The sequence below is a fragment of the Barbus barbus genome, assembly GCF_936440315.1.
Source record: "Barbus barbus genome assembly, chromosome: 13".
In the NCBI taxonomy this organism is placed as follows: Eukaryota; Metazoa; Chordata; class Actinopteri; order Cypriniformes; family Cyprinidae; genus Barbus; species Barbus barbus.
Window position 1 is genome coordinate 25,762,827 of NC_136741.1, and position 24,053 is coordinate 25,786,879.

General features: G+C 37.4%; 1 protein-coding gene across 1 annotated transcript in view; it reads left to right on the forward strand.

The window, feature by feature from the left end:
* LOC306879420 (contactin-4-like) overlaps positions 1-24,053 on the forward strand; it is a 128,857-nt gene that overhangs the window by 76,382 nt on the left and 28,422 nt on the right. Inside the window, exons 9-11 of the mRNA XM_079432355.1 lie at positions 2,204-2,333; positions 4,768-4,918; positions 23,524-23,651. Coding sequence (XP_079288481.1) covers positions 2,204-2,333; positions 4,768-4,918; positions 23,524-23,651 — 409 coding nt within the window. The remainder of the gene's footprint in view (positions 1-2,203; positions 2,334-4,767; positions 4,919-23,523; positions 23,652-24,053) is intronic.

The following is a 24,053-nucleotide window of genomic DNA, read 5'->3' on the forward strand; positions in this document are numbered from 1 at the left end:
AACTGCTGATTTAAGAGGAATGTCACGGTTAATTAGTACAGTGGTAAAGTGAAGCATCGCCTCACTCCGAACTGCTATATGCCACCATGTGATTTTCTATGCAGGCTTATTTGTCCCATATTGTGCATTCATCCATTCCTTCTCCTTTTCATTTCAAAGTACACTGATACAAATCTCATTCAAGCGCAGATTATCCTGAAGGCCGACTGCTGTTTTATATGCTGTGACTACAGTAAACACTTTATTGACGTTAAAGGATATTAACATGTTATTACTTAAAAATACGAGCTCCCTCAAAAATGAAAGTTGTGTCAAGTTGTGTACAAGGAGGTACATTAGGATAAACAGGAAAAAGAAAAAATTAAACAAAAATTAAGCAAAACATTTACACATATGAACGCATTTTACAAATATTGGTTTTAGGTATTGTTGAACTCTTCTGACTTCAAATTTAATTTCCGCCATAATAAATATTTACTAGACATTAAATCATTTGTTCAACGGGTTCATTCGAAAACCAGATTCTAAAAGCATGACTGACTTTATGGGCCCTATCATACACCTGGCGTAAGGTGCTGTGAAAGTGTTTTTGCTAGTTTCAGCCCTACACAGTTCGCATTTTCCCATCCTGCATTGCGTTGTTTAAATAGCAGATGCATTTGCGCCCATTTGTGCGCCCATGGGCATGCTGGTCTAAAAAAACGTTTGTTCAGGCGCATTGTTGGCGCGTTGATATTTTGAGGAGCTGAAAATAGACTGTGCCATAGATCAACTCAAACCTAGTCTAAAGTCAATGGCGCAATATTTTTTTGTTATTTAAAGAGCTTGTTAGTAAAAAATGTGCCCATAACGCACGTTCACTTTGCTTATTACACTCAGGGACGCGTAGCAGCACACAAACATGCCAAATATAAAAAATTTAAGGATTATAGTGTAAAAGAATATTATTGTGTAGGCTACATAAATATAAAAATGTCATACATGTCATAATGGATAGTCATTGCGTGTATCAGAATTAGCCTACCTATTTGCTCGCCCATGAGTTTGCTCTCTGGAGACACGTTCAGTCTGTGCGCCTTAAAATTCCGCCATTTAAATAGCGAATCCGCCATGGCGCGAGCGCAACTCGCTCCTAAAGGGAATGTGAGATGAGACTCTGATTGGTTTATTGCACGTTATGCCCAAAAACACACCCATTACTCATTAAGAGAATAGGGACAACCCTTTTAGACCACTCGCCGGGAGCGCCGACCGTTTTTCCCGTCGTTATACTAGCAAAAGTGGATTCGGAAATTAAAAGCTATTTTCATTGGCAGAGCAAAAACAGACAACAAGTTACTCAGTATTAACTTGTTTATTGAGCTATTATATCAAAGAAATACCACATTCATAATTGTGCTGTTGGTCTGAATGCCAACACGGCTGTGATGACAGGCTTTTTGTTTTTTCGTTTTTGTGTGAACTATTCCTTGCATACAAAGAATAAAGTTAAAGGGCAAAATGTGAGATATGAAAGGACAGAATACACTCTAAACCACAGAAGAGAGTGTTCTGACACTTTTCCTGCCAATTTTTAATATGTACCTGTCTTTTTATGAGCCTTTAAAATTTAGTTTATGCCTGTTGGAAGGAAACATGAGGTGGAAACTAAATGCTCCCAAGGTGACAGAGGCTGAAGGTTTATATATTTATTTATAAATACAGTATATATATACACCTTTGATTGCAGTGTACTGGTGTTTTAAGATGTCTTTGGCATTTTAAGCTTCCTTATTTTATGTTGTTTTATACATTATATTCATCAAATAAGTTTGGTTAACATCAGAAGACATGCAAACTACATTGCATCACATATTAGAAATAGTATAAAGCTGTCAGCTTTAAAATATTAGCCCAGCTTTTGTTATAATGGCAAACATCATCCAGCCTCCCAATTGCTTGTCCGCGGAATACAGAGGCTTCAACTCTGGCTAAGAAGTAAACAAGCCAAGGCTTTATTTCCATCTCATAAACATACAGATTTATTGCCGTCGTTTTTGAGCAGCCTCCCTACGCAGTGTCTCCCATTAGTAATGAACACTCAGATTTATGATCGTTTCCATCAACCTCCAGACATAATTTACCTTCCCAGACACGTTGTGCTTTTATGCAGATTAGCAATCTCAGTAAAAGACTCTTAACGGTGATATCCTGTTTTCCACAGGAGAGGGTACAGGTCATTAATGGCGCCCTGTCCATCACTCGCATGGCGCTCTCCGATATTGGAATGTACCAGTGCGTGGCTGGAAACAAGTATGGAGAAGTGTACTCCAATGCTGAACTCAGAGTTATCGGTAAGTGAAACCTGGTTAATTGCGTTTGATTGAAATATTAGTGTGGTTTGTAAATTTGCAAAGCACAAAATAACGAGCACATTAATATAGCTTACACTCTTCATCTCAACTACATGCTCCTGATAATGGCCACTTATGAGTCATATAATGTAATTAGATGTGTAATGTTGTTCATGATGTGTACACATGCATTTTGTTCTTATTTTGAATCAAAATCATATATAGTGCAAACAGTGTAGTTTAGGTACTGAACAAATGACTCAAATTAGTGAATCAATCAGCTTACCAACAGTTGCTGAATGGTTGTTAATATGACAAAGTGTAGGTAAAGATACCCATTATACATTGTATGAGTGGTAATTTATAAACATAAATAAATGGATGTTATTACATGTTTTTGTTATTTTAGTATTGTTGTCTAGGCCAGTTATTGGATTGCATTTATGCTGCAACGTCGAAGGTCTGTGTAAACACACATTTTCAATGGTTTATTTTAATGTATTCATTATTGAAATATCAATAGGCTGTGTAATTACATTTTCTGTTTCCAAATATATATTCCTTTAAAGTACTAAAAAAGAATCGTTGAACCTGCACCAGCTCATGCTATTGTTTGAGCCAAAAGCTGACATGTTGGGCTTCTCAAACACACAGAAATGTTTTGGAAGCTCTGCAGTGTTTGCGTTTATTCAGGAAGTCAACCTACAAATGACTTACTGCAAAAGGTTTCTGCACATTAAATTGGGATTGCGATTGTCATGTTCAGTAACATGCATTACCCCGCAGAGCTGTTTACTTGCCGTCTACATCCACATTCTATTCACCCACAACTTTGTTTGTTTATTGTTTTGCCATTAAAATTCAGCCGCCAAAGTGGCCAAGAAACTGAACTCACAGGAGAATAATTGTCAGTCCCTCACACAGATATAATAATTGAAGTGCCTTTTAAAAGACAGAGTGTGAAGATTGTAAAGCCGGAGAAATTATCATAATAAAAACTCATTTGAGTGGGGAACGTGGAAAAGAAGAGGAAAGGACATGACATTTTCCCTTTGTTTTTCTAAGCAGAGAAAAAGAGCGTGTGATAATTAAAGTGTGCCGAGCCTCTGCTCTGCCATCTCTGTTTCTACATCATACATACTCGTGTACACATGTCTTCCTTTGAAGTACAGTGATTAGAAAGGATGTGCTCTAAATAGTCCTTAATCCTCGTGTCCGCGTACCTGTAAATATCGGTCAAATATGAAGGGAAAAATTGGCCCGATGCACGATGGTCTTTGGTTGTTAAATATTTCAAACGTTCTTTGTGTGCCCTTTATTTATTGGCACAATAAGATATAGGACAGAAAATAATGGGCATACGAGAGGGAAATGGAAAAGCCACAAACCGGATTCAAGCTGGATGAGCACCACAAAGCAAACCGCTATGCCACAACTCTGATGTTTTCAACCTATACTGTTTGCACAGCAACATCGATAGTTATCAAATTTTTTAAACTGAGATTGACATAATTAGACGTGCCATTTACATTTTCCTGTGACACTGATTCATGACACTCAGTCAGTGCTAATTACTACGGAAGCTGATTTATGCGATGGATTAAAAAATGAAATTGTTATTTGGCAATTTTCACATCACAATTCTGACTTTTTTCTCACAGTTGTGAGTTTATATCGCTCTATTGAGATTTTGTTAACAGGATTGAGTTAACGTCTCAAAATTTAAGTTAAAGGTTTTTTTCTAAGATATAAACAAGTCAGAATTGTGAGTTTATACACTCTCAGAAATAAAGGTACAAAAGCTGTCACTGGGGTGGTACACTTTTGTACCTATTAGGTTCAATTATGTACACTTTAAGGACTAATATGTACCTTTAAGGTACCAAAATGGACCCTTTTGGTAAACATGTACCTTTTGAAAAGGTACCGTCCCAGTGACAGCTTTTGTACCTTTATTTCTGAAAGTGTGATGAGATGTAAACTCAGAATTGCGAGAAAAAAAGTCACAATTGTGAGTTTATATCTCTTAAAAAGGTCAGAATTATGAGATATAAAATCATAATTATGAGGAAAAAAAGGCAGAATTGTGAAGTTATATCTCTAAAAAAAAAGTTCATAATTATGAGATGTAAACTCAGACTTGCAAGAAAAAAAAGTCACAATTGTGAGTTTGTATCTCTGAAAAAAGGTCAGAATTATGAGATAAAGTCATAATTACTATTTTTCTATTCCATAGCAGAAATAACCTTCCAAGGGTTTCCTTTTGAAAGAAATTTATGGTTGGATTTTAATTTTATTTTTTTAAATCCCAAAGCATTCCTTTATTTGTATGTATTTAAAAATAGTTGCATGATACATAATTTCAGCTGTTAATTTTTTCTGTGCTTTCTGTTGATGTATACTCTTAAAATTTAAAACTTGTCTTTTGTTTCAGCTGTCGCTCCTGATTTCTCCCAAAACCAGCTGAAGAGCCACACTTTAGTCAAAGAAGGCGGCGATGTTCTCATTGAATGCAAACCTAAGATGTCTCCTCGAGGCACGATCTTCTGGCGCAAAGGCAACGATGCCCTCCGAGAAAACAGCAGGTAACTCCCTTATCCCACTCAGATGCCATTAGTCATATCTGCGGATCCTTTCCTCTATTTCAGGCTTTTGACATAATGCAACAAAATCAGAGCTTTTCCAGTCTGATGCAGGAACATCAACAGGACTGTGGGATGATGAGCCCACAATACTGCGCTTGTGCTCCAGATCTGGTTTTTGATATAATGTCTTTGTCAAATCATTTCTGTTATTCACAGCAACAAAGCACTGCCACTGACTTTGGCCATTCATCTCTGCCTGTGGAATCCCACTACAGCATCCAGAGAAAAAGCATGTCTCAGCATGTCTCTGCTAAGGGTCGCAACAATATGTCTCTAGTGGGCTTTGTGTTTCAGTTTCAACTGCTCTTTTCTCTTTCTTTCATTCTATTTTACTATCTCCTTCTGTTATTTGCACACTCCCCTAAACACAAGAGCCTCATAGTGGACTATTCTCATGTGTATGGCGGATCTCTAACGTGTGCCATGTTATCAAAAAAGATACTTCCTCAAAATATTCTTAGTAAACTCTGAAATATTATATGCATATACAGATATTGTTTGTATATGCATATAATGCAAATTATCTCATATATTTTATTACTTACACTAACATTTAAAAAAATCGGGAGTCAGCAAGATGTTTTTTTTTTTTTTTTTATTCAGCAACACTCTTAAAAATAAAGGTGCTTCACAATGCCATTGAAGAACCTTTTTTTGTCTAAATGGTTCCATAAAGAACCTTTAACATCTGAAGAACGTTTCGGTTTCACAAAAGGTTCTTTGTGGCTAAATGAGGTTCTTCAGATTATAAAAAGGTAAGAAAGAGATGGTTCTTTAAAGAACCTTTGACTGAATGCTTCTTTGTGGAACAAAAAAATGGTTCTTCTATGGCATCACTGTGAAGAACCTTTAAAGCACCTTTAGTTTTAAGAGTAAAGAATGCATTAAGTTGGTCAAAAGTCACAGTAAAGACATATCAAATGTTACAAAATATGTTTGTTTCTAATAAATGTTGATCTTTTGAACTTTCTGTTTATTGAAGTCACTGTTTCCAAAAAAATATTAACAAGCACATCTAAAATGTAACATTTATAATAATAAGACAGCACCAAGTCAGCATATTAAGCCAGAGACAACACATTTTGGGCTGTCCCAGACGAAAGACACATCACAGAAATAAATGACATTTAAAAAAAAAGTAATAGAAAATAATAACATTTGTAGTAATATTTCACAATATTATTGTTTTTACTGTATTTTTGATCAAATAAATGCAGCCTTAGTGAGCATATGAAACTTCTTTCAGAAACATTAAAACATCTTACCAGCCCACATTTTGAATGGTAATGCACTTCATACCCAGACAGCATTTCATGCATATTAAACCAGTCTAAAACCAGCCTAAAGTGGTTTATAGTGGTTCATCTGGTCTCCTGGATCAGTTCATGTTTAGTTGTTTTGACACGTTAACCAGTTGGATTCCCAGCTTGACCAGCTGCCAAGTGGCCAAAACCTAAATCTAGCAACCAGACCAGTCTAACCATCTCAAACTGGTTTATACTTTTTTTTCAGCAGGGCTATAATGTCCTAAAATACTTTAAAAACATTTTCTTATTATAAACTGACTACATTGGCATATTTGCATGCAGTGTATGTCATGCAGAAATCAGTGAGCACACTCAATTATTCAAATGAAGCCTGATGTTCTTATTAACAGCTCCAGTATGCATCACACAGTTGCTCATAACCGGACTCTGCAGGTTTATCAGGTGACCAGTGGTGTCCCCTCCCGAGCAAAGGCAGGGTGTTAATCAACTTCTCTGCACTCGTAGTAGGAGGTCAGCGTCCCTGCCAGACCAACCTTTATCAACAAACATATGTCCCTGTCTCAGCTATAGAGTGGCAGCCAGACGCAGCTTGATACAAGTGCAGTATGTCACCGACCCTGGAGCGTTTGCGTCTGACCACACTGGGATAGGCAAAGTTCAGCGCGTCTGTGTGTGTTTGTGTATGCATCTGTCAGTGTGTGCACACCACGGTTGCCCATCGTTTACATATACAAAGTTGGTGTTGGTGCTCATCAAACAGAGTGGCGGGCCGTTTGCATAAGGGTTACGCTGCCAATGTCCTTGAGCTGTCCTGTGTGAGAGGAAAGCAAAGCTGACGATTTCTTGATGTCTGCATCTTGAAGAGTCAAGGCAGGAAATTGATTTGCCATGTGACGCCTTTCTTCTTTTCACTTTGTTTTGCATCTCATCCTTATTCTTTTAAATCAGGCGTTCAGATTTGAATATAGAGAATATGTGTTGTCTACTTTGTTATGGTTTAATTTTAGGAAATCTTGCGCACTGCTTAGGGTTATAGAGAAGATAAAGTGGCCTCAAAAAGTGTTTGGCACTTAAAGTAAGTGACACTTAAAAATGCCTGAATGTGATTGCATTCAATGACAAAATATCAAGTGGCGTTTATTTTCAAGAAGGATAGAACATGCATTCATTTCAAGCAAAACATTAAAAAAAAAAAAAAAAGAAAGAAAGAAAGAAATTTGTAAGATTTTAAATGATAAAACAAAAGCATTTGGATACTTAATGGCTGTCACACTTGCTGATCACTGGCTTCATAAATACACTAAAAGTTATCAGAAAGAATTGTTCAGAAAAGCTAGTTTGATATTTTGTTGTCTAATGCAATGAAATTCAGACATATTAAGTGTGGCCTAAGAGTCTAAATACTTTTTGACCTTATTATAGAAGACATTTTTTATCGTCCTACCTGGCACACAAATGTCCTTAAACCTACCACTTTAGATAATAGTATTTGCTGTGCGTTATTTCCTATAAATATCGTGTTAGGCAGTGCTTGTTTTCTTTTGGGGAACCAAGTGTTCTGTGCTTACAAAGTTTGCTAAGAGCCTTATTTGAATTTTAAGGAGCCATTTAGGTGCCAAATGGGTGTTTTTGTGTTTAAGTGTGCATTTTGACTCCAAAGAATTGTCTTGTTTAAATAAATAAATAAATAAAGACATCATACATATCTTACAAGATATTTAAATAATAAATCTTGCCACTCTGCCTGTGTAGTTAGGGAAAAAAAAATAAGACAATGACTAAGTATTCATTAATGGAAAACCAGAACATTATTTTTTAATGCCGTTTGGGCCCTCACTGTGGTTTAGAACAAAATAATACTCTTTTTCGTTTTTGATAGGGAATGGATTTCCACATAGACATATATGTGGACATAATAAATTCCACATCTCCTCACCCATCTTTGACACACAGGTAATTAAAATGAAAAATGGATAAATCACAAGTTTGCGCGCACATGTCCCAGGTTGTATTGTGGCCAGCGAGGTCTGGTCAGAATGTTTGATTGCATTGTCAATAGATGGAAGCCAGCCAGGGAACTTTCTGCAGAATTGAATGTATTTCTGGAAAATGCTGACTTTCTTTCAAGATCCTTTGGCGATGTCTTGCACACCTATGCACACTTATGTACGCACGCATGCTTTTAAACTGATATTCATTGCAGTTACTTGTTATAAAAACTGCATAAGCTTCATTATGTACAACAAAATATTTCACTTCCTGTGTGAAGTTAGTTTTTCAAATGAAAGTAAAGTACTTTCTCTAATAGCAGCTATACATATAACATTTATAGCTAGATTAGCCAATAGTGTGAGTTTGGGGCGGAACTACATGTTAAACCACCAATAGAAGACAGGAGCTTGAATAAATTAGTTTACATAAAATTATATACGTATTAATGATGTAACAATATATTGTGTCAATAGAAAAATGCAACAGTGTGTATTGTGGATAGCAACAATATGTACTGTGTAAAGTTCACAAAAAATAAATGTTTATACAGATTTAATTTTATTCACATATAAATAATAATCAAAGAGTGCATCAAATATGGTAAACCCGGAAGTAAATGAACACAAATGTATGTGAGAATTGATGAGTATTGAATAGATACATATTAGGGGTGATAAACTCATACAATAAATTCATGTCACAATTATATATACTATATGTAATTGAACTTTCTTTTAATCCATTGACAAGTCTAGTAAATTTGAATCCCATCTTGTTTTCTTTTTCTGTGTGATACATATGTGAAATAAAAAGGATTGCAAATGCGGTTTCATGTCGGATTTAGGATGTGTTTTATTCCACTTATTTATATTGCGTCCCTGTCAGCTCTCGCTAACCTTGTAAACAGCAGCAGGTATAAAGACACCACTCTCATTAAGTGGAAATGCCATTAGAGACTAATTCAAAATCAGATGTATTGTTTTATGCAAATTGGTGTTAGCGTGTGCGTACGTGTATGTGGATGCATGCTGAGTGCAAGCACCTGTCTGGGAGCCAGACCTAATCAAAGCAGGGTGCATTTGAACTCCTTTTGTGTAAGATTAATTGGCATAATTGTGCAAGCTCTCCTTGATGGCGGAGAAGGAGAGGAGACGGTGTCACCAGCAGGATAATCCATCTTCATAGCAGCAGCCCTTTTTTCTGCCAGAGAGGAGAGGAGAGAGATCGAAAGGGAGGGAGGGATTGATGCTGTTTCTGTCTTATTTGAAACTGATGCGTCTACCTGGACACTCTATAGATCAGTGCATCTAAACTAGCAGGTTGTGACCCTTAAATGGGTCGTAGGACTGTTCTGATAGGAAAATCTACCTTCGCTGTCACAAACTAGTCATTCTTTCGTGCCAAATCGCTTTTACAGCAAGTTTTTTTGTTTTGTTTGTTTGCTTTTCAAAATTGAAATATATGCATGCATATATGTGTGTGTGTGTGTGTGTCTATATATACACACACACACACACACGCACGCACGCATGCACGCACGCACACACATATATATATATATATATATATATATATATATATATATGTGTGTGTGTGTGTGTGTGTGTGTGTGTGTGTGTGTGTGTGTGTGTGTGTGTGTGTGTATATACACACCATATACACACCGGGTTTACCATATTTGATATCTATATATATACGTGTAACGTAATACAAGTAATATTAATATGTAATTTAAAGAAATAATTTAATTTAGCTCAAAGGGAATCATTTATGATTTTATAGGGATTTGAACAGAATCACTGTCACGGCGATTCACTGAACGAGCCGTATAACAAACTCTGCACTGGATATTAAAATCCAAAATATAGTGAAAACACTGTTTAACAGCACAGTAACAAGATCGGCAGATTAAGACATTAACTTGTGAGCAGAAAACACAAGATGCTTCTCTTTTCAATATAAATCAGATTTTATTTATATAAACCTAAGGCATAAACTAATCTAACACATGAACACAAGCATTCACACATTCACACGTTGCAGAAAGAGAGAAAGTGAGGAAAGGATGAGTTTAAGAGAATGGAAATGTGAAATCCCAAGTTTACAGCAATATGTTCAATTGCATACACCTGAACAACCATCAATCACTTATTTAACCCTCGCTTTGAGTTTCTCAATGAGGCTAAAATTTATATCAAATGCACCTGATTCAGTTAGAATCTGGAGGTGTACTTGCTTTGCCTGTGTTAAGAGGTTTCCTTTGTGTCGTCGTTGCAGACAGGGGGTTCCCCGAAGTGTCTGATTGGTTGAGAGGCGTGTCTTGGGCGTTGGCTGAGGATGCGGAGTTGGTCTGGTCGAAGTTTGAAGCGAGTGCAGTCGGAGCTGGACTTTGTAGCAAACTTACATTAGAACACGAAACTCCACGGAAAGAAAAGAAACTAAAGTAAAAGAATAAAAATAAAATGATGTAACAAGACTAGGTTGGTTTTCTTTCCATCGCGGTAGCAGCTGGCACGTGGGCCAGAGCACGCTCAAAGAACAGCACGCGGTGGCAAAAGAGAAGAAGAGGCCGTAAGAGAGTAAGAGTAAGAGGGACTAAGAGGAAGTTTGATGGTGTCCTGAGTTTTTTAACTCGGCTTTCAGACCGTCCCATCTGGACGTCTTGACCAATTAGATACTGTCCTTGCTTGGGGTATTGCTTTGTTTCTCCACCCCACTAATAAATCGTTGTTATCTGTTCAGTCAGAGGTCCGAACTTTACAGGCTCTTGCAAAGTAGGCCTTATTGGGCCTATGCTGTTTATTTTCATATTACTAAACATTTTTATGTTTAGTTTTTTTTTGTAGAATAAACAATGTTGGTACTGTGCTGGTTCAACCCTTTATGTCTACTTAAATGACATCGGTGGCAAGAATGCCGCTGAAATGGCAGGATGAATTTAGTTTTTCTATTTTTTGCATAAGAAGATAGTTGCAGCTTCTGAAAAGCACACATTTTGAAAGTCGTACACTGCAGTAAAATAAATAATACCCATAGGAGATACACATAAATAAAGGAGATAGGGCAGGGGATTTGTTCTAGATATACAATCAGCTGTTTTAGGTAGGACAGGTCAGCGGATGGGCTGATGTTTTCGAGCTGTCTTTGCTGCACCCGAGTTCATGTTTCCAAGGCTGATTTTGAGTTGATTGTACATGACTGCTGTGCAATAGTGTACTGTCGCGGCGGTTGAGTTGACAGCTAATTTTTGCCTGTGCTGTGTTGATGTGCACTTGTTTAACAAACAGTAGGATATAATAGGTTTGTGTGCGGCTCGGTGCAGCCCAAGGGGGGTTATTAACAGTGGCTAGTTGTTAGATACGATTGCAGCCATGCACTATGTGTCTGTGTAGTCTGCTGGTTGTGCAGGTTTTTTTTACTAATAGCAAATTATTTAATTGCATTGAACATAATATTAGACACATGCATTAGAACAAAGGGTTGCCTGTGGGTTCAGAAAGGAAAGGTGATTAATTAACCGATTCATAATCTGAAATCTGTACACGTTCAGTACGGTGACAATATTAGATGTACAAATTTAAGTTAACACAAAGGATCAAAGGTTTTCTGTGGAGGCATAATTTGTAAAAGACAAACTAATGGAGAGTTGACTCTCTTTTTTCACAAAGCTGTGTGTCTGAAATCGCCCTCTCTCAAAGAATAGCCTTTTGAAGAAGATGAAAGGTTGCCTGGTATATATGATGGAATGGGTTTTGGAGGAAATTTGGACTGTCTTCTTTTGATCTTCATGAAATTTCTGGTTGTGGACTATTGCGGAGGAAGTAGACAGGAAAACCAGGGCCACATGTACACATGTGTGAATCTCACAAAAGTAATTGCACCCCAAAATCAGAAGAAATAAATAAGAAATTATTTTTGCTTAAAGAAAATGAAGCTTGTTTTATAATATATGTATTGTGACATTATTTTGATGGCAGGAAACATAATTCAACCATTTCCCATGCAAACAAATGTATATATCAAAGTTATTTATACATTAAAGTAGTATTTTTTACTGCCTTTAATACTGTTGTACTGGTTTAAATGATTAGTTTATATAAAAATAAGAGATAATAAGAATCAACATAATCAACCATAAAATGTCAGTAATTATTTCTGACAAAAAAAATGGACTTTGATTGGATTGTTCCTTAAATAAACACCCAAAGGAAAAAGTTTCACTTGGCACAGCAACACAATAAAAAGAGAAGAATAAATACCATACAAAAGAGAGTTTTTTTTTAAGTTAAAAAAAGTTATTATAGGTAAAACTGTATCACACACAAACTATCGTAGATATACATGTGCTTAATTGTCATAAAAACATGTCACAGTGGTTCTAAAATAGGCTTTGTTTTTTATATAATCTTTTTTTCTAGTATAATTATTTTGTTTGTTTGATTTTGGCCTGTTTTACATAATTATAACATAACATATAACATAATTATACAAATATATAAAACCGTATGCCGACCGTCTTGTGGTAACACACTAATGTTGAGTTAACTTCCCACTTGTAGATGCGGTCGGTGTCTTTACAGAGCGAGAGCAAAAGATGAAGCAGAAAAGCGAGGAGGAGTGGGATGAGTACACTCTATGAAGTGATTGCTTGTCAGGATGATTTCCATTTAAAAGCGCGTCTGCCACTGAAGGCTGCGGTGCAGGTGAATGAAGGGCGGCGCGATATCATTTCAGAAAGCTCCATATAGGAGAGGTTGTGGAGACAAGCACAGCTGCTGTCATTGCTGATATAGAACACGTTTGAGGGCCGGGATTCGTTTACTTATTTAATTAAGTGCACTTTCCCTTATCTTGTTATCGTAGAATTAAGCTTTAACTTAATTTTCAATCTAATGCTTAAAAGCATCTGAAGGTCTTTGACGTGTCGCCTTAACCATCCAGGTGTTTTAAGATAATAACCATGGTAAAAAAAATACACAATTTAGGCAACATGCTGTTGCATTTATTAAAAAAGAAACTTGTTTATTATTCTTCGATGTCGCATTCAGGTTTTTCTTTTTTTCGCCGAAGCCCATTGTTCAGTTTTTTTCTCTTTTTAATCTAATTGAACACCTGTTTGGAACTTGCCTTCTCATGGACACAAAGATTGAACATGATGCCGCCGTAAAACAGAGCATTTCTCACAGCCAAAAAATTAGCTCACCTTAAGGCTCATCCGCCTAAAACTATTGTGTTGCCAGCTCATATGGTTCATTTTAATTTCATATTCCTCTCTCACCAGGGGAAATTAGGCGGTGTCAGTCAGCGGAATGTCATTTGAAGGGGAAAGGGCCCACCAGCGGAGATCTGGAACATGCCCCAAAGCTTAAAATTCTTGGTTAAAACCCAACCATAGAGGGTCTCTATCAACATATTACCTGCCCCTTTAAATAGAATGTCATTTACTTAAGCTCCTATGGCTGTGTTTTGCTAATGTTGGCTAAAAGACTCTAACTAGCAGAGCATAATTTGATATGCCGTGTGGCGCAGCCGTGCCACAGACAATCTATAGGTATAGATTTGCACGGCAGACAATTGGTCAATCAAGATGGTGGACAGCACATCGATTGTCACTAATGTTATGTTTGCAGTCTCACACAATTGATATGCAGCTGTAATTAAATTCTCAATGGGACAATTAGTATGAAAAAGGTATTTTTTGACTTTTTTCTTGAATATACATTGGGTTGCAAATGTCTAAAACCATATTTGAAAATCTGGATTTATTTCTTTACATTTAAACCTTAAAGGACATTTTAAATGGACTTAAACAAGTAAATATTTAAGATTTCGTCACTTATCACTTTGATCGGAAAATGCAAAATATAAGCGTTTTCACTTGCGGTTTCATAATTTTGGACCATAATGTATATGAATCCCCTTCCTTTTCACCGCAGTAATAACTCTCTTCAGGAGAATTTAGTTTAATTTGGTGAATTAAAACTCAACCAGAATGCAAATGGATGCAGAGATTTGGCCGTGATTAGTTTGGCGCGCTCTTTACTAGTCTAAGTGCCATTTTAGACTCGGCGGGATTAGTTTTATCTTGGGGGACTGGAGGCTAATATCATTTTTCAAAGAACGAATGTGCCAGTGCAGCACCAGTAATCCATTTTGGTCCCTTTGCACATTTCAGCCTGCACATGTGTGTTGCTTTTTATTCCTAGAAGGAATTGTGTGCATATGAGTGTGAGAAAAAAAGAGATGAATATCAGTCTGAAAGAATGAAGCCGAAGAGCCATTTGTGATTAAAGGAGCCCGGTTTGAGTACACCCACAAGCCCACAGTGTTTGGCCCTGATAAACACTGTTTCTCCGCAGCCGCTGACCCTGGGGATAGATATGGCTGAAATTAAAAGCCTCGCTTACTACTGGAAATATTCCTTGCACTGCAAACATGAAATGATACAATGTTCATATATTTTCATTTTTGTTTCTGTTTGGAGCTTTTTGTGTTCCTCTGTGTCTGTTATTATTATATTTAATCTATTCTTGAGTACTGGGACAAAACAAGCTACTGAATTGAAAAGTGTACGTTCATGCTATGGAATTGTTTTGGAATAATTTGCTAAACATGTCCTTCTGCTTTCATTTTCTCACAAAATGTGTTTTTCTTGTCTGATGCTCAGAATAGCTTAATACCATATAAAAAATAATGTGACAAATATTTAGCATTTAGTATGTATTGACAAATTTAGCATTCAATTTGATGAATGAATCAGTATAGTCTAAAGGATAGATTCAAACTGTCACCAAAGTCAGATTGAAAACTATGTTTTTACATCACATTTTGTTCTTTTTCTTGATACTTATAGAACCTTAAGATGAAGGGAATTATCTTAAAATACCAAACAATTTCTTTACAATTTGTTTAATGGATTTAACATATACATTACTGTTTAGAGGTTGTCAGTAATGTTTTTAAATGTTTTTGAAAAAAGTATCTAATGCTCACCAAGGCTGCATTTATTTGATCAAATATACAGGGAAAATTGTAATATTGTGAAATATTACTACAATTGAAAATACTTTTTTCTATTGTAATATATTGTAAAATGTAATTTATTCGTGTGATGGCAAGGCTGAATTTTCAGCAGCCTTTAGAAACATTTCTAATTATTATTATCAGTGTTGAAAACAGTATTTATATGACGGAAGAACAGTTGATTTAATTTAGGTACTTGCTGAATAATATTATAGAACTGCTCAACCAAACTGTTGGCAGTGTATAACACACACACACACATACATACATACATGTCTAATGGTACTGAAAAAAGTATGAACATCTATGAGAAGTTTCAGGACATAATAATGTTTCATTTAACTTTAAAAGTGGAAATGTTAATTTTTTCAAAGCTGATGGCAGGTTAGTTTGTTTCCCATAAATCAGCGATTTATTTTATATGTAGAATATGAGTGGCTTAAAGCAGAGCTTAACATATTTCCGTGCACATTATTTAAGTCCATTTCCCACACAACTGATTTGAAGCTAAATTATTATGCCAGCTGGTGCCGTGTTGATTTATTTTGCATTGAGAAATGACATAGAATTATCTTGTGGAATGGCAAGAGCCGAATGTACCCATACTAAATCAGCACCTTGAATAATTGAACAGCGTTGAATGTGTTAAGAAAATTACCTCAGGATAAGTGGGAAGGCAATGCAAGCCTCCTTTTAAGGTGGGTAAAAAAGTACCGGCATACATCGCAAATGATGCTCTACAGGGAATGGATCTTGACGTCGCCGCTGACACTCAGCTCTGTGGCTCGATTATAAATTTGGCACCAGTGTATTTGGGGTTTACAAAAGTAGAGATTAATACTTCCTCTCTTCCTTTTTCATTTTTACAAATCTCCACATTGCCATGGAAACTTAATGCTGGTCCCCCAGAGACGAGGGGTCAACGTGCTGAGCGCTCGCAGGAAATGTCACAGCCGCTTTAGCTAGCAACTCAGCCGTTCCTTTGCTATTTTAATACCGTAAGGAGGAAAACACTATTGTACACAGCTGGTTGTCTAAAACGCCTCCTCTTTGAGCTCGGCTAGGTATCCAGATACTTCTGTCAATCATTTCTTATCACTCCCATTATAACAGAATTGCCAAGACCTTTGGACACCCGCGGAGTGAGCGACACCCGCATTATTAAACCCAAGAGCTGTCTCTAACTGACAAACCAAATAATGCCCATCGCAAAGACGGGTGAATTCTATGAGCCAATTTCAGCCGTTTCTCTTGTAAATACGCCCCAAATTTGGAGCATATTAGAGATGTTGAGTTCATGGCACATTGGATTTACTTCCAAGTTTTGCCTTTATATATCATTGTATCTCAGAAATCAATGTCTTTCTCCGTATTTCTGATTTATGGTTAATTTAATCGATATGGCCTGCATTATAAATGCAACTATACCACATTAAGCCAGTAAGTCAGACAGGATAGATGCTGTAATTCGTAAAAGTTTGACACGGTTATGTAAGTGTCAGATGCGATAATGAATGTTATGTCTTAAGAACCGTTGACTCGTATACACAAAAAAAAATCAATAACAATTACCTGGCTATTGGAAAAGTGTCAGAAGACAACCTTTCCATGTCCCATTTTTCCCCTCTTCTCTTTTTCCCTTGACCAACAAGTGATTGCTCTGTTGTTCTAGTGATAACAGCAAAACTCATCGGAAGGCTCTTTTTTTTTTACTTGTGGCAGTAATTGCCGACTAACCTTGAGGTTGAGGAGTCGAAAGTAGAGGTACGCTCATCAAGGTGGTTCCTGTAAACAGATCTCTTGACAGAGCGTGATCTGAAATGACCTATTTCTGCCTCCCCCGGTTTATTTATCCAACTGACAAGGACGTCAGTTTATCAAACGCGCTTCCCAGCAGAAGGCCTACTGAGATATGGACACATGATCCATATAAATAACGCCAGGAGCTCTCTCACACCCCTCTTTAGGGTATTAGCCCTCAACATAGATCAGCCCTTCACGTTTGGGTCAAGCCTAGTGCACCATTTGGAGGATAAAACAACCTGTCTGGTCCTTCTGTAGACGCTGCTTTGCCCCGCTACATAACCCTCCCTCTGGGTCCTCGGTAAATGTTTTTTTAAAAAAACATCACTGATGGAACACAACCTCCAGGTAGGTCAGAGAGGGCCAGTTAGTGCAAGAGAGTTGGAACCCGCTTAAATGCACTGTCCTGGGTCATATCTGTGAGCTTAAACAAATATGCAACATTATTTATCAGCTTTTGCCTTTACACTTCAGCTCCATTCACACTGTTAGCGATTCAAATGCTGCAGGTTGGCGAGTCTCTACTGTTGGTTACTAGTTGGCAGATTCTTCTGCGCTCCCGTTGATAGTCGGCGCATCACACTGCTGCCTGTTTGCAAGAGTTTAAATCTTCTGAACTTGGAACGCCAGTGGTCACTGTCACTCATGATGCTGCCAATTGAAAATGTAATGACTTAGGTTGCTTTGTCTGAAAATCGCTGTCAGGATGAAAGCTCCTTTGCAGGAAACTCAAGAGAGATGAAGAAGCAGAGGGTGAGAGAGGGAGGGAATGGGATCAGGAGTCAGAAGACAAGTCAGATTTTAACCTGTCAGAATATGCACTGTATATTCTCTGAGCATATTCATAACAGCATGTTTTTATATATTTTGCATACTTAAAACATTTTTCTATGTATTTTTATTTATTTATTTGTTCAAGGTATATATATTACATCGGCACAACAGTAGGTGGCAACAAGTGTATCATTCACTCAACTGAATTCATTTGGTCATAACATTGATTCATTCAGGAATGCCACTTTTATTTTATTCTTATCTATCATTTTTTTTAGAAAATATTATTACTATGTTGTTGACACAGTTTACACTTTTTATTATTCTGGTTTATATTTAGGATATTTTTTAATTTACATTTAAACTATATTTAGATCATATATTTATATTTTAAATTTACATCATCAAATCAAACAGAAAATGGCTAATTGTTTTATTTGGGAAAACAGGGATGGAATTCTTGTTACTTTAAATATTTGATTATTGATGGAATCATAATTACAATTTCCTAAATTTCCTCATTTTTGAATGCAAGTTGGTCAATAAAATATTCTGTGTAACAGGATATTTTTTTGCACCTTGTTTAAGACTGTTCTATTTGACCTAGCGTTAAGTGGAAGAAATTCTGAAGAGCGTGTTTAAGAGCTTGTTGAAGTTTATTAAGTGATGCGCTTAGACTGCAAATGTCTCAACAAAGTCAACAGAATTTTATCATTCCAATCATGCTTCCATTTCAGAAGCAAATGTTTTGAAATGAAAAAGAATATACTAACAAATATTAAGGTCAAATTCCTTCACGCATTACAAGATTTTCAGAATTATGCCTTTAGTATTGTCCCATTCTTACAAAAAAAAAAATGAAAAAGAGACCCAAGAGGGGGGCATTAACCAATTCATCAGTAAATAAATTATAATTTAGGCCAATTCACAGAGCTTTCTGGCATAGACTTTTGGCCAGAAATCAGCCAGAGGAGTCAACATACAACATGGATACACTGTCCAGTTTGTGATTTCCAGAGGAAAGCTCCTACAGGATGTCTTTAAATAATGCCTCCTATCTGTCTTCCCCAGCAAAACATAAAAGGGCATAAGAGCTTGCTTTTGCCTCAGTGGCATAGTTGTCTTTGTACCAACTCTAAGTACACTTCTGGGGAGAATTCCCTGCAACATAGTGCCTCTCTTTAAACTGCTCACCAGCGCCGTGTCATACAGGCTTGTATCCTGCTAGGAGATTTACAGCTGTCCGTATTAGCTGTTACGAACAGGAGATGAGGAGACCAGCACTCAGGTTCATCTCGCTGGTGAATTATTGATAGGTCTCCATTCGCTCAGGCTGGATGGTGGGACTGGTGTGCTTGTCCAAGAATAGACGCTCTCTAAGTATGTTGAAGACCACAGACTACACCACCAACCTTAGGAGTCTCCTCTGTTTGAACCCATCAATGTCAGAATGAATCTGTCAGGTTTGCTTACTCTGTTGAAAATATTAGTATAGGAATTTTCATGCTGGCTTATACTGGTTAATGCTATTGCTTGTTGGTCAGTGTAGCCAAATTTTGCTGGTTAAATAAGTTAAAAAGGCTGCTGGAGACACCAGAATCCCATGATGATGGAAGGATGAAGCTCAGATGTTGCTTAAGGAACACACACACACAAAAAAAGGTTCTTCAGTGGTTCTTTGTGGTAGTTGAGGTGCTATATAGGACTGCTAAGTGGTTCTTTGGCTCTTAATCATAGTGGAACCAATTTAAGGGCTATATAGCACCTATTAATAACCTGTAATGGTTCCTCAGGGGTTCTTTGGGGTGGTTAAGGTGCTATATAGCACCATCTTTAAAGATATAGGTGCTATAGCACTTAAAGGGGTTCCCCTATGACTACGAGCCAAAGAACCACCTTTAGTGCTATTTAGCACCATTTATTTATTTTATTTTTGGAGTGAAACGTCAAGGAGTTTTAAACTTAGATATTTACTTTTACTCAAATGTTTCTTCTAAAATTTACTTTGAAGAAACAATAATGGACACAAATTTTATACACATGCTGAATATTTAGTCAACATTAGAAATGTTTGCATTCGTATTAAGATCTCTGTCTATTGTTTGCGGGTATCTTGGCAAACCCGAGTAGTTCAAAATATTTTTGAGAACTCTTCAGCAATTTTATAGGAACCATGTGAGATAAAAGAAGATAAAGGTAAGTCAGGGTATAAAAGTTAGGTGATAAAACCTGAGAAATCAGTGACTTTCTCCTGGAATTGCTGAATTCTAGGAGAAACAATTGAGATATTGTGGTTTTTCATTGCTGGTGGCCTCACTTTGTTTTCCAACACTAGTATTTGAAATCCACATATCCATATGTCAAAGTACTTTTCTCTGTAAGAATTGTCTGAAGGTTGAAAGAGACAGGGAGAGTAGCGTTATAAAGAGATGGGCAAACAAATGTATCTCATAACTCATAAAACATCACCAACAGCTGCAAACGCAGGAGAGCTGCACAAAAGCAGGTCATTCCTTGATCTAGATAAGACAATGTGCTGGCCTATTTGTTGGTAGTCTCTTGAGGTAGGGTGCATAACGGAGGAGCCGGGGAGAAAGGGAAAGAAGGGCAAAACTTCACTGCTATCATTGATAAACTGTATTTAACCTGCTTTGTTGTGACCTGCAATTGTTGTGTATATCAATGTCTTGATCTTCTGGTTTACGTTTGTCTGTGATTATATATGTGCTACCATTCAAAAGTTTAGGGTCAGTTAAAAATTAATACTCAATTCAGCAAGTGTGCATTGATCAAATGGAGCAGTAAAGACGTTTATAATGTTCTGTTTCAAATAAATTCTGTTCTTTTGAAGAAACTGTATCATGGGTTTCCACAAAAATATTTAGGAGCACAATTATCTTCAACACTGGTGAGAAAAGTTTCTTGACCAGCAAATCAGCATATTAAAATGATTTCTGAAGGATCATGACACTGAGCCGGAGTAATGATGCTGAAAATACAGCTTTTCCTTTGCATAAATAAATTAGATTTTAAAATATACTAAAATAAAATAAAAGCTGTCATTTTAAATTGTAAAAATATTTCACAACATTACTGTTTTTACTGTATATATATATTGTGGCGGGAGGAGCCAACGACAGACACAGTGGGTGTGGCGTCAAGCCTCGGAGAGGTTTTTATTAAACAATAAAAAGGGAAAATAAAGTGTCCAAGGGGAAAAGTGTCCAAATAAACAGGGAACCTGGTGTCCTCGCTGTGCCGCGGGGCTAGTGAAGGAGGGTAGTGTTCATCAGGGAAGGGTCCAGGGAAGGGGCGGAGTCCGGTGGCCGCACGCGCTCCCCTCTCGGGGCCGGGAGCGAGTGGCGGCGGCGTCTCGTGCGCGGCTCCTTCCATCTCCTTGGTTCCCGGCGCTTCTGGGGGACTCGACGGCCCGGCATCCTGGCCCGTCAGCCGCCTAACGGGTGCGGCAGTCCTGCTCGACGCACCCTTCCTGGACCCACGAGGACACCAGCATGCATGCACGGGGAAGAGACCGGTCTCCCGAGGAGAGGCGCGCTCGGCGTTTAAACGGCGGCGGTGATGAGGCTCTATTCACGTCAGGTGCGCCTCATCACACGCCGCCAGCCCTGCGTGTTCAGCGCCCCTCCTCTCTCACACACCCACTCCCGTCGGGAGCCTGGTGAAGGGCGGCGAATACGGGACGGGGTGGTGATGATGGACAGGGGGGAGGCAGCCGACTCGTCACAATATATATATATATATATATATATATATATAATACCTATCTGTCTTCCCCAGCAAAACATAATAGCTCACTTTTGCCACAGTGGCATAGTTGTCTTTGTACCAACTCTAAGTACACTTCTGGGGACATTTGAGAATGCCCTGCAAAATTGCACTCTTAAAAATAAAGGTGCTTAAAAGGTTCTTCACAGCGATGCCATAAAAGAACCATTTTTAATTCCACAAAGAACCATTCAGTTAAAGGTTCTTTAAAGAATAATCTCTTTCTTACCTTTTTAAAATTTGAAGAACCTTCTTTCGACACAAAGATGTTAAATGTTCTTTATGGAACCATTTAGACAAAAAGGTTCTTCTATGGCATCATGAAGCACCTTTATTTTTAAGAGTGTGGTTAGCATAAGAAACTTTATTCAATATCATTAAAAATTTCTCACCAACCAAACTTTTAAACAGAAATTTTCCACTATGATAAAAGATGTGTGACAGACACTGAAGGCTTTCCACTAGATGTTGGAACATGGCTGCAGGGATTTTCTCGGCACTGAGGTCAGAAACTGATGTTCCAATTCATCCCAAAGGTGTTCAGTGGGGTTCATGTCTGGGCTTTGTGCAGGCTAGTCAAGTTCTTCACACTCGGTAAACACATTTTACTAGTGCCATCCTATGACAGTGCCATGTACAAAATCACTGAGCTGGTCGGTACATTCTATTCTACTGAAAATGTTTGTGTAAGGAGATTGCATTGATGTATGTTTGATTTTATCTGCATATTAGTGAAGCTCAAATCATATGTGATTGTCCATTTTGTGCATGTGTGCAGGAAACATCATATCTGACCATTGGTGTTTTACCACTAATGTAACTAGTGTTTAACCACCTGTGTTCTCTCTTTTACAATGTGTTTACCAGTTATTATTACATTTGCCACACTTCAACAGTGTTAATTAGAAATATATTATTTATTGGGGTCCCCCCAGAGTCATTAATGAAATCCACAGTTTGTGGAAATGGATTATTTATATTCAATGTTTAGTCCACACCAATTAAACATCTCTTCCCCCAAGCTATCACAGCTTTTCAAAATAGTCCCTTCTATAATATGGCACCATGTTGTTGTTGTTTTTTTTTCTTTTTTTTTCCTCACTCATTTTCTTTTTTTATGCACATTATCATGTATAACTTGCTTATGGCTCACTCCTTCTTGAGTATCGTGGATAGAATAATTAGAATGCCATCATGAATTAATGAAGTCCTCCCTATTTTTCTCCTTCATCCTCAAGGTCACCACATCATGCGTTTTATCTTTGACGATGTGTTTTTAAGACCCTTTTATGTGCGTATGCACTACATGGTTTAAAGGCCAGTATTGTGCAAAGATAATTTCGTATTTGAATTTTTGTACTGATTCTTTCATTGACCTACATAAAAACAGGTGTTAAAATTTACATTGGTCTGATTCCGGTTCAAGGATCAGTATTTGAATATATAATTTTAAATCGCTTATGGAAAATATCCCAGCATGAGACTTGTCCAAATACTTCTTCCAACAATATTCGTTCTTTGTGGGCAAAAAAAAAAAAAAGCATTTCAGTGTCACTCTTATTCCTCTTAAAAACATGTTGACAGCAGTTTGTTGAAGGTGGGAATTTGAGATCTGACAAGACAAAGGATTCTTAGCAATGTGCAAAGGCTGAAAAACCTTCAAAACCGTCCCGAAATTGCTCTCTTTTTCCCTGAAACGGTCTCTTTAAGGGCGTCTAGATCGTCTTGCATCACCCACTTAAAATCTCTCCAGAAGTCTCAAGTCTTAAATAGCTGCAAAACCTCTCGTCTTACTTTTATCCTGTCAAAAAAAATGAATTGCTTTTGTTGATTGTTGGTTTCAAGTCACAGAAGCACTCTGAAGTAATATTATCATGTGTGTGTATGTTTGCATTGCAGAATTGCTATATTGGAGAGTGGAAGCCTTCGGATATCCAATGTCACCAAATCTGATGCTGGCACGTACATGTGTGTTGCCCATAACCAGTTTGGTGAGGCCAGCAGCTCAGGGAACATGCTTGTTAAAGGTATTTGCTTCAATTCAGTCATTTTGGAGTCTTCTGCCATGTATTTATTGGATATTTGATTGTATACAGGACATTCTGCATAATACATCCACCTCACATCTGTATTATAGCTACGTAGTACCTTCCAAAGTTATCTGATCTTAGCCAAGTGGAATTTCCCAAAGAGATGAAGGAGTGTAGTGTCAGAACAGCAGCATGGGGAACCCGGAGGGACCCAGATCGCACTTGTGTTGAGTCACTGAAGCAGTGAGTTATTATGCTGTATTAAATATGAATGAGAGGTGGGTGTGCGGTGCCGAGCATGTTCACTTAGGAGTGTTCTAAGGCTGGGGGGATTTTCAGGATGTAAGCACAACTCAGTGGAGGTCTCCATACCCTCTACGACGTGTGTGTTTTACCTCC